The sequence below is a fragment of the Lactuca saligna genome, chromosome 9, assembly GCF_052625555.1.
Source record: "Lactuca saligna cultivar CGN05327 chromosome 9, ASM5262555v1, whole genome shotgun sequence".
Lineage (NCBI taxonomy): Eukaryota > Viridiplantae > Streptophyta > Magnoliopsida > Asterales > Asteraceae > Lactuca > Lactuca saligna.
The window spans coordinates 2,793,898-2,811,288 of record NC_136425.1 but is presented as its reverse complement, the minus strand read 5'-3'; the positions used below and the strand labels follow the sequence as shown (position 1 = coordinate 2,811,288).

Below are 17,391 nucleotides of genomic sequence, written 5' to 3'. Positions count from 1 at the left end.
AATATTATCAACCCCCCCCCCCCCTATTACAAGTGTTTTAATTGTATTTAGGACCTAATCTTGTTTCTAAGAGAGGAAAGGTGTCAGGGAAAGGGAAGAATGGGTAAGGTAGGGTGTATGTGGTGATCCAAGTAAAATGTTATTTTTAGGAATCCGATCCATAAATTATATAGATTTGTCAACAATAATATGGCCTGATTAAAATGGTGTGTTAAGCCCCTCAGTTGTACAATACCATTCAACTTTTTCAATGGATATTCCCATTCACTTGACTAATTAACTACATTTTTCCATTATCCTAAAGGTCTCAAACTCATATTTGAAATCCATATAAAATGAGGGTAGATCTAAGCATGGATGAAATTATATAACTCATTTATTGGAATGATGTATGCATCCAACCAAGTTTCAAATATACATACATATTTAGGAAAATGAAGAGAGAACTTAACAACATTACATGATGTAAATGTTAATGTTAATAATAGAAATAATTTTTTACTTTCATATCTAGAGTTATGCCATTGGGATTCTTTCCTTTTAAAAAGTCTCCATACCATTGTGAAGACAACTTAGGATATCGTGCCAACTCCTTATCGTCCCGATCAACATAATACATACCAAAACTAGACTTATATCCATCCATCTCAAAGAGGTCCAAGAAGGACCATACAAAATATCCATGTGTGTTTGATCCATTCCTGTTACCATGTTCCAAAAAATAATCATAATAAATAAGAATTAATCTATAAAGATCTAAAAATATAACATGTTTGAGAATATAGTAATAACTACCATCAACTATAGGTATGTGCCTTTCTCTTTATTAGTTTTGGTATATTACTTGCATATGCTACCACATTTGATCCTTGTCTGGCCTATGTATAGATTTTTAGTACCATATAATGTCTATATATTCTTATTAATAAGAGAGATCACCTTCATGGGAATATATAGTCACGGTATGACAGCCAAAATAATTCTAAAATCTAGATATCTCTTCGACCTTCCTTCAAGCAATCGTCCATTCTCCCGAACCGTAAATGTAGTGATATGTGCTAAATTATACATGTTTTATCGACATTTTATAGGTAGTTTATAATTAAAATATGACAAATGGTGATTACTTCCTGTATATTTATATTTTGTACATAAAAAGTCTATGTTGATGAAAATGAATTTTTTTGGCTAAAACGGAGCTAAATTAATGAGTTGTAGCAAAACAGGTGCAGACTTGCTAAATTATAAATTGGCTGATGGAACCCTTTTTAGTATTTAGGGCATATCTTTCGACTTGTAACTCTAATTAATAAAAATAAATTTGTTCTGAAAAATAGGCAAAATTTTCTACAAATCATGTATGAGGGCCTTTTTCCTTATTCGAGTTTTATTTAGTCCAGAATCGGCCTCGGGGTCAGACCAATAAAGTTCGAGAAGATTCTGAAGTTATTTTCTGAATTTAGATCTCGCCGGGAAATGTTTATTGCGCCATGAAAGAAGTTGGTCACAAAAAACTATAAATAGAACCCCAAATTCATCCAACATAAGAAGGTAATCAGTATGGTAATTACCAGAAACCTTGGAGGGGAAAAAAACATCCAAGGATACTATTTTGAGAGTCTAGAAGACTATATCTACCGACAAGCTGATATAGAGATGCATAAATATGAAGATCTAGATAAGAAATCATTAGGTCATCAGTCTATTTTACTTTCTGTCTATAATTAGTCAAACTTTTCATCTCCTATTTGTTCTTTTCAAGATTTGGGATTAAACCCTTTATGATTATTTTTTATTAATGAACCTATTATTTTAATGATTGATTGCTATTTGGTATTGTGATTTATTCAATTTATTATGTTTTCTCAATTAAATATTTATGCATATTGATATTGATTTTGTTATTTTTATGTCACTGAGAGCATGATTTATGGTTAGGCTTAGATTATGTATCTTGAATCACATAATTTATTAACTTGCCCAAGATGGAAAACTAAGTCAAGAGCATAGACAGTGGTGACTAGTGGAAAGTTATGTCCTTAGGTTAAACATAACAATGTTAAGATTAATATTTTGATTGATCCAATAACTTGGAAAATATAAGAAGTGTTCAGTAACCTTAGGACTGATCATATGAGTCTGTAATAATATTACATAATAGACTGAGTCTAAGGGAGTTATCCTTGTTGGTAGACAATTTAGAATTATAGGATTAATAAAATTAGAATGGAGTTAATCAATTTAGAAATCCGTTGATAACTTACCAAAATCATTTAAAGGATTCTAATTAATTGAACTAATATGGATTGAATACAAATATATTACCTTCGGATTATGTTATGTATGAAGCTAGCCATGGTTGTTATTAGATTATTGATTTGCTTATTTGTTTGCTAGTTTATTTGAGTGACAATTATTCTGCTTTAATTTCTTTCTTTTAAGATTGATTAATAAGATACTAACATTTTAGTACATTTTTGTTTCCTGTGTGTTTGACAACCTTACTTACCTAAGCTATGTTATCATTGATCAGCTACACTGCCTAGTATAGATAGTTAGCTTAGTTTGTTAGAAATTATAAATGTAAAAATATATTTTATTTTCAAGTCAATATCTTTTACGACATCAAGTTCTTAGTCTCGTTGTCTAAAGGAATGATTTTCAAGTATATTGTATAGACTATCAATTACATATCATGTAGTCATTGTTGTCAACACCATGATTGACGCCACCTCCTTTATTATCTTCTATGAAAACCCCTAAATGATATTACCAATATTAACGTATCTGAATCTATAATGATAACAAAAATGTGATCCTAAAACCCAGAGAATTGTTGATGATGGCAGTGGATCGACCTTTGAATTTTAAATAGACGGTAACCTCTAAATCATGGCGGGAGGTCATGCAAACAGAGTTGGAGGCAATCGTGAAGAAAAAAGACTTAGAAACTTACCGACTTACCACCCCATCACAAAGCGATATGATTGAAGTGGGTCTTTAAATTGAAAAAAAAAAAACAATCTTCGAAATGTGATAAAACATAAAACTCAATTTGTCACAAAAGGTTATGTACAAAAACAAGGAGTTGACTTTGTTGAAGTTTTTGCACCGGTAGCACGACTTGACACCATAAGGCTCATTCTTTCCTTACCGGCTAAACATGGGTAGGTTGTCCACCGCTTAGATGTCAACTCAAATTTTCTTAATTTCAATCTCGAAGAGGAGATCTATGTATGTCAACCGGAATACAATGACAAAGTACATAGTCACAAAGTACTTAAACTCTCCAGGGTGCTTTATAGTTATGACAAGCTCCTCAGGATTAGAAAAGTTTTCTGGATGAAATCCTAAAAGGACTTGGTTTTTTAAAATGTTCACAAGACTCGATGGTGTAGAAAAGGAAACTGAAAGGAAACACTCTTTTAATTAGGTCTTCATTGATGAATTGACAATTACAAGATTAAACAACGAAGACATTGTCGAATTCAAGGAACAAATGAAAAAAGAATTAGAAATTAGTGATTTGGGTTCGCTTTCTTACTATATCGAAGCAGATGAGTCTTAATAGAAGTGGGCGATTTCTTTACAACACACGGCTAACACAAAAAAGATTTTGGAGCATTTCGGGTTACTGGATTGCAACCAGGCAACTTTACCTATGGAACCGAAGTTGAAGGTTAAGAAAGCTGAGGATGATGAAAAAGTTGACGAAACAAAATATAAGAAAGTAGTGGGATGTTTAAGGTACTTAACACACATTCGATTGGATTTTTCATATGCAGTTGGATTTGTTAGTTATTTCATGGAAAAACCAATCACCTTGCATTTTCAAGTGGTAAAACATATTTTCTGGCATGTTAAACGAACCATTGATTACAAGATCAACCATGGAAAGGATCGCAAAATTGAATAATTGGTTGGGTTTAGCGATGATGATCATGGAGGTGACAAGTTTGGTGGCAAGAGTACAAGCGATATGATTTTCTACCTAGGAAGAAATGTGATGACATGACAATCTCAAAAGCAAAGAACTATAGCTTGGTCAACATGTGAAGCTCAGTTCATGGCAGCCACGAAGGCTACATGTTAATTCATTTAGTTTGGGAATCTCGTGAAAGATGTTGCGAGATATCAAGGTATCCATATCACCTTGTATGTTGACAACAAGTTTATGATTCAGTTGATGAAGAATCCTATGTTTCATGATAGAAGTAAACACATTAAAATTCAGTGTCACTTCATAAGGGAATGTGTTGATGAAGGGAAAATTATAGTATAACAATTCGACTAAAAGGATCAACGAGCAAACATCTTTACAAAAGCCTTGACACATGTGAAGCATGTGGAAATGCAAAATATGATTGGCGTGATGGATATCGAGCTTGATATGGTTTAAGGGGGAGAAGTTGATACTAAACTGAATAATATTAAATGGAATTTTCGGATATATTTTGTTTAAGCCTAGGATGTATAGCTTTATGGATGGTTAGATTTCTCTCGGTGGGATGATATCAATGGAGGATACCTTTATTGAAAGATAACTTTCTCATGAGAAGGTAGCTTTATGGAAGGATATCTTTCTTTTGAAAAAAAATGTCCATATCCTTCCCTCTTTATTCTATTATATAAGGCCATACTTTAAGGAATTTTCTAGATTTTGGTAGATTTCTTTTAGTATCTTAGTATTATATAGTCTTGTTAGGCTATACATTTGAGTGATGCTCAAGCATTGCTTGTATCTAGATTGTAACTGCTTGTGTATATTCAATAAAGAATTAAGCTTGTAAAAATCTTTTGCCATGTTTATTTTCTATTTTGCTTCATTATTGTTTGGTAGTTCATACTTTGAAAAATAACTCATCTTTAATATAGCATGCAACTAGATCATTAATTTCCAACATTAGCTCTTCCTCCATGAAATTGTAAGGGATGTAGTGTATGTATAGTAGATATATAATATATTATATTTGGCCCTTTTTTGGCCCATGTATAGTAGTTGTTACCATGTAATGTATTAATTTTGTTTATTATTAAGATATCACATTTATGAAAAAAAAAATATTAGTTACAACTCTCTTCAAAGGTAGAGACGTACCTTAGTGCATCCAACACAGCACCTATATAAGCATGTAGGTACTCTACCCTTGGCGTGTCTATTAATGATCTATTAGATCGTTGTACTTGCCCTGTAAATCAACCACCAACATAAGATGATGTGAAAACTTCATAAGTAATTTATTTGATCTATATACCATTTTCCTGGATGTAGATAGAAGGATTTCCGTATTCTTCCTTCAAAAAGTTAAGGAGCTTCTTGAGACTTAATGGAGTCACCAGAAACTGAGATTAAAAGTATATAATGCAAATAAGAAATTCATAACTATAGGAGGATAAAAGAAAGCATCATTAAGAAAATAGTAACATCAAATGATCAAACATTCAAACCTGACTAGGTATGACTTCACCTCCACTATCTGCAGTTGGAAATAAGGAAGATAAGATATTATGTACTACGTTTTATTTAGCGACAAGTGGATTTTGGTTTACATGTCAATTTATGTGGATTTAAAACAAGAGAAAGATAGAAGATTTAAAGTCAGTACATACATATAAGGGTTGCTTCCATGTCTTCAATAGCATCCCTATTCTCCATTTCAAGACTATTGTTGTTGTCCTTCACATATGCTGTGGTATAGTGGTTTATGCCTATGAAGTCGAATGAACCCTTGATTCTTTCTGATTCAAGTTTGGTAAAAGTTGGAATTCTATTTCCCGCATTCTTCTTCATTATTTTTGGGTATTCTCCATTTACCAAGGGATTTAAAAACCTAAAGTTGAAAGCATGAAACATATATCAAAGTGAAATTTGATTCGAAGATGATACAACTATGACTGTGGGAGTTTCTAATTAACTGAATGAGTCTTTGGTAGTCCGGTTTGTGAACATATTTTGTAAATGATTACCTAAATCATATTCAAATTGTATGGATTATTCTTTAATAGTTCACTTTCTGTGATCATATATTCTACACAAGTTAAATAAAAAGTTAAAACTATATATATATATATATATATATATATATATATATATATATATATATATATATATATATATATATATATATAAAACGTATTAGCTAGTCAACTGATCATGCGGTCAATCCTTTTGACCCATATTGAAAATTTTCCTATTTTGACTCTTACACGATCAACATGTTTTACAACATATAACTTTTTCTTAAATTTTATTTAGCATTCATGAAAACTCACCAACCCAGATTGAAGTCCAGGGCCCTTTTTGTGGCTTTGACATCTTCCGGTGTGTTTGTATAAGGTTCATACCATGGAGCCACAAGATTTATTCCAACAGAACCATGTTGCATAACCTGCATCATCTATGATATCATCCTAAAAAGTATTGAATGTTTCTTTGTTTTTTGGAAAAAGAAAATACATATGTTGAACAAATAAACAAGATAATTGTACAACTCTCTCATGGTGGGCCTTACTTGAAAGAAAATGAGAAATCTCGATGTTTTCTTGAGATATATATAATTATATATATATATATATATATATATATATATATATATATATATATATATATATATATATATATATGCTTTATATAGACTTATGAAAAAGAATGAATAAGAAAGTAAATGACTCCATGATTTAATCAACTAACCCCTTCTCTACTATGCTAAAAATCAGGATAATCCAAAAAGACTAGCTACCAATGCATGACATTGCCCATTTTAACATTCCCCCTCAACACCAACTTTTTCCATCCCAAGCTAATGACAAAAGTTCTCAAAATTGTTGCAACTGACGCTTTTTGTAAATACATCTACAACTTGATAATCTGTTATAACATGTTCCATTTTAATCTATTTATGTAGGAATTTTTCTTGGATAAAATAGTAATGAACCTCCACATGCTTGATGCTTGTAGAAAAACCGGATTCTCTGCTAATAATATTGATGATAGTTTGTCACAATAAATAGGAACATTATACTTTGTTTCTTGGTGTAAAGATTTTAATGGTTGCATAAGCCATGTGCTATCTTGAGCAGCCAATGGAGGCTACTTGTTACTCTCCTTCAATGGTTGATAGATAAAACTTAGGTTGGCTTTTATAGTTTACAGTTTTACTACACAAATAAACTGCTCCAAACCCAATCATAAAAGCATACCCAGTTGTTAAACGATGAGTATCATCATCACATACATATTTAGCATGGAAATACCCAACTAACTTACCTTTCTTAAACGTAATACCATAGCCAGGTTCACTTTTCACATACCTCAAGATCCGACTAACTGCTTCTAAGTAAGGTTTCTCAGGATTTTGTATGTAATGGCTCATTACACCAAATGTGAAAGAAAGATCTTGTCTTGTTATTGTCAATTTGAGAAGACTACCCACCACCTTCCAATATACATCACACATCTTCTAAATCGTTTTCCTTTTATGAGAACTAATTTTAGCATTTGATTCCTTAGGTCTTGCGATTGGCTTACATTAATTGGAGCATTCTAAATTCAAATAACAACTCGGTATAATACTTCCATTGACAAAGAATTATTCCTTCATGGGTACAAACGAGCTCTACACCAAGAAAATGTGTAAGTTTCTCAAGGTCTTTAATCTAAAGTCGAACACAAGAGCTCTCTTTCGTTTTTTGAATTTCTTCTTAGAACTCTTTTATTTGGTTTATAAATGTTTATGGTATTTGGTTGGTTTTATATTGACTTTGGAGGTTTGATTCGAGTATAATGATTCTTATCATTACTCTCTCAATGAATTAATCTTAGGTACTATCATTAGGTAACTCTATTTCCTAACTTATTTTGAGTTACGCTTAGATTGAAGACTTAGGTGTCTTTTGTTTTTTCTTCCAAGAATAACTTCCTGACCACTTTTTCATGCATCACGCAGATAACATGTGTTCATTTTACCTTCAGATCGTTTATTTTTTAGAAAACCGCAAACATAAAAAGGTATGTGCATCCTATTCTTTAAGAAGACATGGTACAACCACTTATCACCTCTTCTCACATCTTCTAACTTAAAAAACATGACTATACTTTGTTTCCCACAAAGTTGTGTTTCTCTTTCTTGCACCCACTTCTAAAAAACCCTCCAGCATAGGTGTGAAAACCTCAAAAACCAAGGTTCATCAATGGTGAAATCCCCTCAAAGTCATCGCCAGTGAAATCCCCTTGACGCAGACCACTGCTCGCCTTTGACGTCCATTTTTTGTCCCCATCGCTCACCATGTTGGTATGAAATCTTTTGTTGTTATGTTATAGGGTTTGTTGTGGTTCTCTGAAATCAATTTTTTTGAAATATAATACACTTCTGATTTTTTGTCAGCTGAAATCATGTACGGTTTTGATTTTTTCTGAAATCTATACGTTTTCAAGAAGTTTTTGCTGAAATCACTTCTAAATTTTCTTACTGAATTGTTCAAGAATCTACAAATCTGAAATCAAATGTGATTATTGTTATATGGTTGCTGAAATCTGATATGTATATGCTTTGCTGAAATTAGATTTGATTGTTGTTCTAAAATGTTGTTCAAATCTACTAAAATCTAGAATAAGTTGTTCACAATTTTACCGAAAACAGAATTGATTGTTGTTATTGGTTGCTGAAATTTGGTTTCTTTGTTGAATCGTATATGCTTACTCAAATATGCTATGGCTATGAATTCTTACATATGATTTCCTACTTATTAGAAATGCAAGAGAAACAACAATGGTCCAATGATCATCTAAAATGTTTATTGGAAATGTACATTCAAGAAGTAACAATGTTGGTAGAAAATGATTGAGTTTTCACAAAGATTCATGTAATAAATTAGGAAAAGTTTGGCATGGATTTGACTAAAAAAATTAAAATGTCATTGATAATTTTAAATCCAAATACATAGGATAGTTATATTTTAAAAAAAACGGCAACATATATAATAGTTAATCAAAAACGTTTACCTTAACGACCTTAATGACCGAGGACTGGGAAGAATTTAGTATGATGCACTTATATTTAATTTTTTTAACATTTATGTATAAAGTTTGTAAAAATTCTTATATTAGTTCATATTAATTTGGGTTTATGGGCATCCGAAGGTTGCTAAATTGAAAACACTCCCAATGTGTTTTCCAAAACTAACTTTATGTTTGTTTGATGGAAATAGTGACACTAGTAAATGCAAGTGGACCTTACCATAAACAATATAAGATTTTGGATCATCTTCTTGTCATCATGTCCAAGCACTTCTGATTATGGAGAACCCTTTTTATGACAATAAAGTTGTTGATGGAACTACCCATCATACTAATGAGCCAACTTCCTGTGCCTCAGTTGATCTATATTCCGATACTCATCCTAATTTTGATACTTCTCAAAATGTTGGTAGGCCCAACAGAAAGACTAAACCCCAAAACTCTTTGTCAAAGTTTATGATTATCACTAGATATGCAAAAAGCTCTACAACATTTGGTTAACAACAAGGATGTGTTGACAGTTGATTGAATGTTATGAGAAGTTGAAGCTTGTTGAATTAAACCTAGCCGATCCTCTCTATTCATAGCTGTTTTCCACATTCTTGGAGTGTCCATGAATATAAAAGACATGTATGACATTTCCATTCATTTATAAGGTATTAATAGGATGGATCAAGATGATCACTATGAGTTTACGACTATTAAAGTAGGGAACCTTTTTTTTTGCTTATGTTCGAAACATAGTTTAGTTTTTTGCTTATGTTTGTAACATGGTTTGGTTTTTTACTTATGTTGGTAATATTGTTTTGTTTTTACATATGTATGGGTTTTTACTATGTAAGGAAACATTATATGGTTTGAATTTCATTGTTGAAATATTATTTTTAAGTTGAAAAAAATCCATTTATTTTAATTTAAATTTATTTTAATAGTCTAGAGACTTTAAAAAATATCAAACTTCTTCTTGTAGATTGCAGATGGTCCACCTTTTCTTCTTTTCTTTCTTCCGAAGATGTGATTCGCAGACTACAAACTTTTATCTCTTTAAAAACACATAGTGTTATATGAGTTGCTTAAAAGATAGGGAATATATATATTAAATACCTTGAGTGGTGGCATTTGTACTTTATGATCTTATTAAATTGATATCTACCTCTCTCTCTCTTTGAAAAAAAACTATGGAACTTCGAGACGTAACTTCGCATAAAAATATTTTAAAGTACACCAAAACATATTGGAACCGTATTATTCTCATAAATTGATATTAAATTCTTTTTTGTATAAAATCAAATGATTTTATAAATCTTTTAAAAACTACCCTAGTGAGGGATGTTTCATGAAATGACACTCCTATCATTTTCTTAGCTATTACTTACTAGCTTGCTATCAAATTTTCAAAACCATCATGTAACACCCTATATTATTCTCATAAATTGAGAGTAAAACTACACCAGGTAAATTTCTCAAGTTTTACATATTTGTTTATTGCATGAAAGGCCATTAAATTGGGCGTAACTGATAGTTACATTGGGCGTAACTCATTTAATGTGATTGTGGGTCCTTCACATACAATGGGCGTATGTATGGGTACGTTGGTCGTACTCATGTAGAATGCAAAACCCTAAAATTTAGGGTTTTGATCTTATTTAAACACATTATGACCTCAAGCCCTCTCTCATCACCAGCCTCCATTGTCCCAAAGTAGCCCCCTCGAAACCCTAACCCCTCTTTATGAGATTTTGATCCCTTTGAGGGATTTGGTGTGTTTTTGGTGCATACTGAAGAAGAAAGAGCTCATTGAAGAGTATTGGTTACTTTGAAGCTTATAGATCCAGACCTTGTTCATCTTAATCATCCCTCTGCAGGTATAAAGTCTCAACCTTGATGGTTCATTTCTTAGATCTAGTTTAGATAAGGTTTTGGCATTTTTTGGTCCCATAGGTTGATTCTTGTGAGTAAAAGCTACTCTAGAAGCTTAGGTTAGAACTCATTGATGTTTCTGAGGTCCCTAGTGCATAAAAATCATATCTTGCTGACTTTGGTTAATCCATGCATGAGTTATTGTTCTTAATATGAAGTTAGAAGGTTAGAATTTGGTTTTGGGCTTCTTTGAGCCATGCAAAGGCATCAAGTTGTCAACTTTATTCGCTAAAGACATTCCCAGAGCTTGATCTGTAAATTGGATGTTTAGAATTTAGGTATTAAGTGCTTAATATGGATTTTGGTCATTAGGGGAGTATGTTGGGTGTAACCTCTAGGTATGCTTGGTGTAACATGTTCATCCCTGATTTTCCTTTTCTATTATACTAGTACGTTGGGTGTAATGGGGTGGTAAACTTGGCGTACTCACGAGAAGACCTTTTGGGCCATTTTGGGCCTTAGGTCATTATAGGTTTGGGCCAAGGTTAGATGGGTCAAGTAGGGGAAGGGTAAAATGGTCTTCCACGCTTGGCATGATGGAAGGTAATATGGACCATTATTTATAGGTTATTACCATGATTAGTAATTAGAGTTGATTTTAGATATGTTCAGTGTGAGGAGTCGTGGTAGCAGCAGCCCGAGAGTGTGGTTTATTTATCATCAGATTGAGGTGATTCTCTCACTCTACTTGTGGTTTAATGGCACCAATGCCATCCCATTGGATTATGTTGTAGTATAGTAGTGGTCTTTGTGACACTTACTTATATACTTGTATGTGTTTGATGTATTATGACTCTTGCTAGTATGATTGTATGCTTAGTTGTAGGGTGTGAAATAGACCCATACCGGTTAAAAGATACATAAGGAGTCGGAAGAGACTCAGCGAGTCGGAAGGGACTCAGGGATTCGGAAGAGACCTAGAGAGTCAGAAGGTATTCAGGGGTGAAATAGACCCGCTATATACTTTATTATGATATGCATGTATGATATATGGTGTTTGGTATTTTGGGAAACTCACTAAACTTTGTGTTTACGATTTATTTTTTAATGTTTTTCAGGTATTTTCAGTTCAAAACGGAAGGGCCCAGCATAATCGCATCGCCTCCACCCGTGTCTGATATTTTATGATTTGGGATTATACTATGATAACTATTTTCTTCTATGACATACTTAATGGGTTTTAAAATACATGGTTGATGGTTTGGTTGATTTTAAACAAAAATTTTATTTAGTATTTTTGGGATGCTACACAACAAGTCGTTTTGCCATCTTTTTAAAGCAACAACGAAACTTCTAAGCGTGCATCTCTCTAATAAAATGGCTTACTTGGCAGTAGAAACCTTGATTATGAACCCTGACATATTACCAAATGTTGAAAAAATTGACGAGATAAGTATACAACTCTAATACAAGGGATTACTTAGGGGGTGTATGTATGTGTGTTTGAGAAGGATCTTTTAAGACTAGATTGCTTTTTATAATATATATATATATATATATATATATATATATATATATATATATATATATATATATATATATATATATATATATATATATATATTGAAGTTCGTCGTTTTTTATTTTTTTGTTAAAAAAACACCAATAGGAAAAAAAATCACGATTTGATTATATTATTCTTAGGGTCAATTTCACAAATGGTCATATAGTGTACCGTAATATGTTTGTTTGATCCGTACCTTTTTTTTTTAAAACTTTGATCATCCTTATATTTTGCTTGTGTTGTGATTTTTGTCTCTAAGTGATTTTAAATGACCATAATACCCGTCATAGATTTTTTTTTTTTTTACATTTTGTTAATCAAAAAATATTTAAGAAAATATGCGGGTCCTACCCAACCCCTTGTCTCTTAGGCCGGACGGTGTGAATGAGGGATACTTTCCCTCTTAGCTGAACATTGCACCTTGATTGAGGGAAAGGTGGTGAGGGAAGGAGGTGAAGTAGCTAATTCCCTCACTTTCTCTCCTATTGCTATTGATCAATTTTTTTTAATCTTTTTTAATATTTATTAAATTATATACCTACTAAAAATTATAATATATATATATATATATATATATATATATATATATATATATATATATATATATATCAAAATTCATGTTTTTAATTCTCTACAAAATGAGTATAATATTTGTAGGAAATATATATATATTTTTAAATAAAAAAATAGTGAGGGAAGTTTCTCACTCATTCATTGGGTTTAGGTGAAGAAAAGGAAAATAAGGCAAAGGGTGTTTTGACCTACAAAAAGTGAAAGGAGCTTCCCACCCACAACCTCCGATCTTACACATTCACCCAAAGCCATTACCCCCTACCCCCACCTCACCTTCACTGAACTCTCTCATCATCGGTCACCCTCCCTCTCATTCTCCTCTTTTCCTGGAAAATATGATCATCGAAAATACCTCGTCCTCACAATACTCTCTCTCTCTCTACTTCTCTCTCTCTCTCTCTCCCCCCCCCCCCCACACACACACACACTATTGTATGTATGTGTATGTCTTTTTCTCTTCATCTCTCCTCTCTAATAAAAGAAAACCCCTAAAATACTTAGACTGAATCGATAATAACCTCCAAAACTCCTCCATCGGCAACAACTACAACTCCTTTGTCGCTGAAAAAATTAGGTACCAGTCTCCCTCTTTATATCTCCACCGAAAAAATGCAGGTTTGAAGCACCCTCTTTAGATCTCAACCGAAAAAGATGAAGCTTTTAGATATTTATCGAGAAAAAAATTGAAGGTTTCAGGTCTTCGTTATCTTTCATCTAGTCTCCAATATCTTTCATCTAGTCTCCCTTATCTCTCATCTAGTCTCAGCTAAAAAAAAGTTGTTTGCCTTATGTCTCATCTAGTTTATGTCGATGGGTTAACACCTTTGATGGTGGTGTTTCTCAATCTCTGTTGATGGTGGGAAAACATCGGACGATGGGTGGGAAAAAAAAATGTAGGTATCACTGACAATACGTGGGAAAAAACGCAAGCACGTATCTCCTATGATGGGTGTGACAATGCATTTTTTCTTGTTTTTTTTTGTGGCCGAAGATGGTCGGTGTGGCGTTTTTTCTGTTTTGCTAGATTTATTGATCGGAGACGGTAGTCAGTGATATTGGTCGGAGATATAAAAGAAAAGGAATGATTTGATTAATTTATAAATAATAATAGAGAAAACTAAAAAATAGTCCATATGGTTAAAGAATAGTCCAAGATCTACAATTGAATTTTCTGGTAACCTCTACCACCTCCTTCTTCTCTAGATTTGAAATTGATTTCCAATCTATAAATTCATAATTTATGTTGGTATGTGTGCGATTTTTAGAGCTTATACCAAGGTGTGTTCATCAGTTGACGATCTATCAACAGCAGGAGATCTAGATCGTAATAGATTTTTAGAGCTTCTGCCATGCTCGTGACAACGTTGTTGTTCGTCGAAAAAAATGGATGAACATACTGATGGGGTGGCTGAAGGTGGTTGTTGGACCTGTTTTTCGGAGAGGTTTTAGGTGGTTTTCTTCAGAGGTTTTACTTCGGGGATAAGGGAAGTCGGCCGATGTGGATATTGTCTACAATGGTCATCGAAAGTAACTCTAGCGAGGCAGAACACAACAACAATGGTGGTTGTTTCTTGTTTTTCCAGCGAGAGTGGAGGGAGTTAGAGAAAAATAGAGAAATAGAAGGGGCGGGTGGGTACGGGGAAAAGTGGGGATTAGGGGTGTATTTTCTTTTAGCTTTTTTTTAAATGTGTAATAAAAAGTAAATGAATATATATATATATATATATATATATATATATATATATATATATATATATATATAAGGGCAAATTAGTCATTTTGGTTTTGAGAGGGACCAAAACCACAAAGAAAGATCCCCAAAAGGATTATTTATCCAAATTTGTAAAGGTTTGGATCAAAACCCAAAAAAATGCAAACCATATAGGAATCATTTTTGCAGTTTTATCTAATAAATAATAAATTATTTTTAAAAAAGGAAATATTAAGGGTAAACTGGTCATTTTATGTTTGGCAGGGACTAAAGATGCAACAAAAAAATATTATGAGGACTGTTTAGGTTAGAAAAATAAGTTAGGACCAACCATTCAAATTACTCAAAACCATAAGGACCATTTGAGTAATTTACCCTTATTCTTATAGTATATTAGGGTAGTATTATATTAAAAATATAAGATGGCATAACTAGCTTCGTTAAAAAGGCAAGACGTTTACCAAGTATTTTTCCCGGTACAATCTTACAGCTGATGCATGTGCCAGCAAAATATGGTGAGCTACAAGGTATGGCTCAGTGGTAGAGTCACCTTCGGTACAGTTAAATTCCCCAAATGGGAAAGAACAACGTCCAGGAGGTGTGACGCCCGCATCATAACCACCTAAAGCCAATGCATTGGGTTCATTGATAGTAGTCCAGTGCAAAACTCGATCACCAAATTCTCTGAAGCAAACATCCGCGTATGCCACATAATCTTTTCTGCGTTATACAAATGGTAAAGCATATGATCATGAATCTTATAACACAAACAGAACTCGTTTTAGTTACAAAGAAATGTACACTGATTTTCTACTAAGCCATCCTCCATATTCATCTTCAAGTATCTGGGGTAGATCAAAATGAAATAATGTGACATGTGGTTGTATTCCTGCACAATTAGCATTGCATTTTGGTGGGTAATGGGCGAGTAAATCAATCAATTTATGTAGCGTAAAAGCATGTATATTGCTGGCAATATTTAAGTAGTGTTTCTTAATGGCTCGGATATATCTGACCATGGCCAATAAGCCTGTTGATGAAATCATTGTAGAATTGTAACCCCTTTATATTGACGGATCCTCTTCCATCTGAAAGAAAAATAAATAAATAAATAAATACGAGTGTGCATAAATTAACAAGACTGCAAAATGAATTAAGTTATTGAAATTTTGACATCGGATCATTAAGTGAGCCTACTTGGGATGAGTCTGGACCAAGAGATAGAAAATCTAAATGCCTCCAAACCTGTGTCTGCCATAAGTTCAATGTCTTCCTGCAACATCCGAATGCAGTCATCTCAAGAAATAAGAATGTGCAACGTCCTATGCTTATCGGTTGTGGGTTTTGGCAAATCACTATATATGATAATGATATATACCTTGTATTTATGATACCCATCACATGCTATATCTCCATTTGCTCCATTGTACAACGGGAACCCTTCATGATCGATATTACATCAGAAATTACAAACAGTTTAGCAGGCAAATTAACTCTTTGACATTGCCCCGATCCACAATCCAAGGGAACAGTTGAACAGAAAATCATGCATCCATTCGACCTGAACTCCTACATGTATTAATTAATTACCTGAGTGAGCAAACGTATCCCAAACGCTTAAACTCCTTCCATCTTCCAGCACAGCTCCTTCAACCTTATCCGACATAGACACATTCACACAGTTAATTAGCTCCAAACTCACTACACACACTTCAAACGAAAAACTAAGAGCGCATATATACCTGATAAGCAGAGGTTCCGGCACCAAAAACGAATTCAGCGGGAAAATCATCTCTTCCATATTCATCAACCACACCGTATGCAAACAATCTGACATCATCATACTTTCCTATCACCAGAAGAAGAGAAAGAGCAAGAAGATAGACAGAACTCGACATGGTCTTCTGCAATCAAATCAACTATATATATCTTCACAGCATCTTAACATTGTGTTCTAGATTTATTTTATAGATAAATGGTTGGAATTCGAAAGACAAATTAATATTCTGGAAAGAATGGACAACAAAGAAATATTTAAAACATGGAACATCTTTTACTACACTTACATTCCTTGAAACATACACTCTCCTTGGGTGTTATTCGAGCGGGTTAATTACTTTTTGGGTTATTCGTATCAGGTAATTTGGCCATATACCAATACTTGATCTGAAAACCAAACTTAATTGTAGTATTATATTGACAATTATCAATTTATGTATAAATATATTGTTAAGAATAGTTAAAACAAATCATAAAAATCAACAAACATTAAAGACGTTTATATATCAAAACAAATATGTTTTGGCTTACTAAATCAAATTAACTTGAAAATATATCATCCAACAAATATGTTTAAGATTACTATATCAAATGAAATCAAAAGTGTTTATACTTTTTATTAATCCATGAGATATGAGATATGCTTCATGCTTTTAAAATGAGAGGGAAATGTTAATGTTAGTCCATCATCGCTGGAAAATGAAAAAGAAAGCTGTTACCATGTTTATAAAAGAAGAAAAGAAGGCAACACCAGAAATATTATGAGTTTAAAAGACAACTTAATGGTTTCTGAACGACGTTCTAAAATAAATAGTTTATTTTATTTTTTAACTAGTTTTGAGACCACCATATACTATATTGGGTTAATTTAATATATATATATATATA

The 17,391-nt window shown here is 32.7% G+C and overlaps 1 protein-coding gene across 2 annotated transcripts; it reads right to left on the bottom strand.

Moving 5' to 3' along the window:
* Positions 1-342: 342 nt before the first annotated feature.
* LOC145014457 (beta-glucosidase 11-like) lies at positions 343-16,678 on the bottom strand. Of its 2 annotated transcripts, none has more exons than XM_078972824.1 (13): positions 16,467-16,678; positions 16,315-16,378; positions 16,103-16,164; positions 15,922-15,997; positions 15,741-15,812; positions 15,526-15,613; positions 15,186-15,444; positions 6,274-6,398; positions 5,611-5,831; positions 5,449-5,477; positions 5,256-5,343; positions 5,099-5,189; positions 343-701 (listed from the first exon to the last, which is right to left on the bottom strand). In XM_078972824.1, exons 1-13 carry the CDS (start codon positions 16,620-16,622, stop codon positions 479-481), a joined length of 1,554 nt encoding a protein of 517 aa, XP_078828950.1. In that variant the 5' UTR covers positions 16,623-16,678; the 3' UTR covers positions 343-478. The 2 variants fall into 2 exon arrangements, with proteins under 2 accessions (XP_078828950.1, XP_078828951.1); XM_078972825.1 differs by having other exon boundaries at positions 6,274-6,389.
* Between the last annotated feature and the right edge of the window lie 713 nt (positions 16,679-17,391).

What these genes read in the sequence shown, in the direction of transcription:
- LOC145014457 (XM_078972824.1), bottom strand. Translation starts at nt 16,622, where the DNA reads ATGTCGAGTTCTGTCTATCTTCTTGCTCTTTCTCTTCTTCTGGTGATA. An exon ending in GGATACGTTTGCTCACTCAG is followed by an intron (nt 16,165 to 16,314) that starts GTAATTAATTAA and finishes TCGATCATGAAG; the next exon opens with GGTTCCCGTTGTACAATGGA. An exon ending in CATGGAAGCAACCCTTATAT is followed by an intron (nt 5,478 to 5,610) that starts GTATGTACTGAC and finishes TTCCAACTGCAG; the next exon opens with ATAGTGGAGGTGAAGTCATA.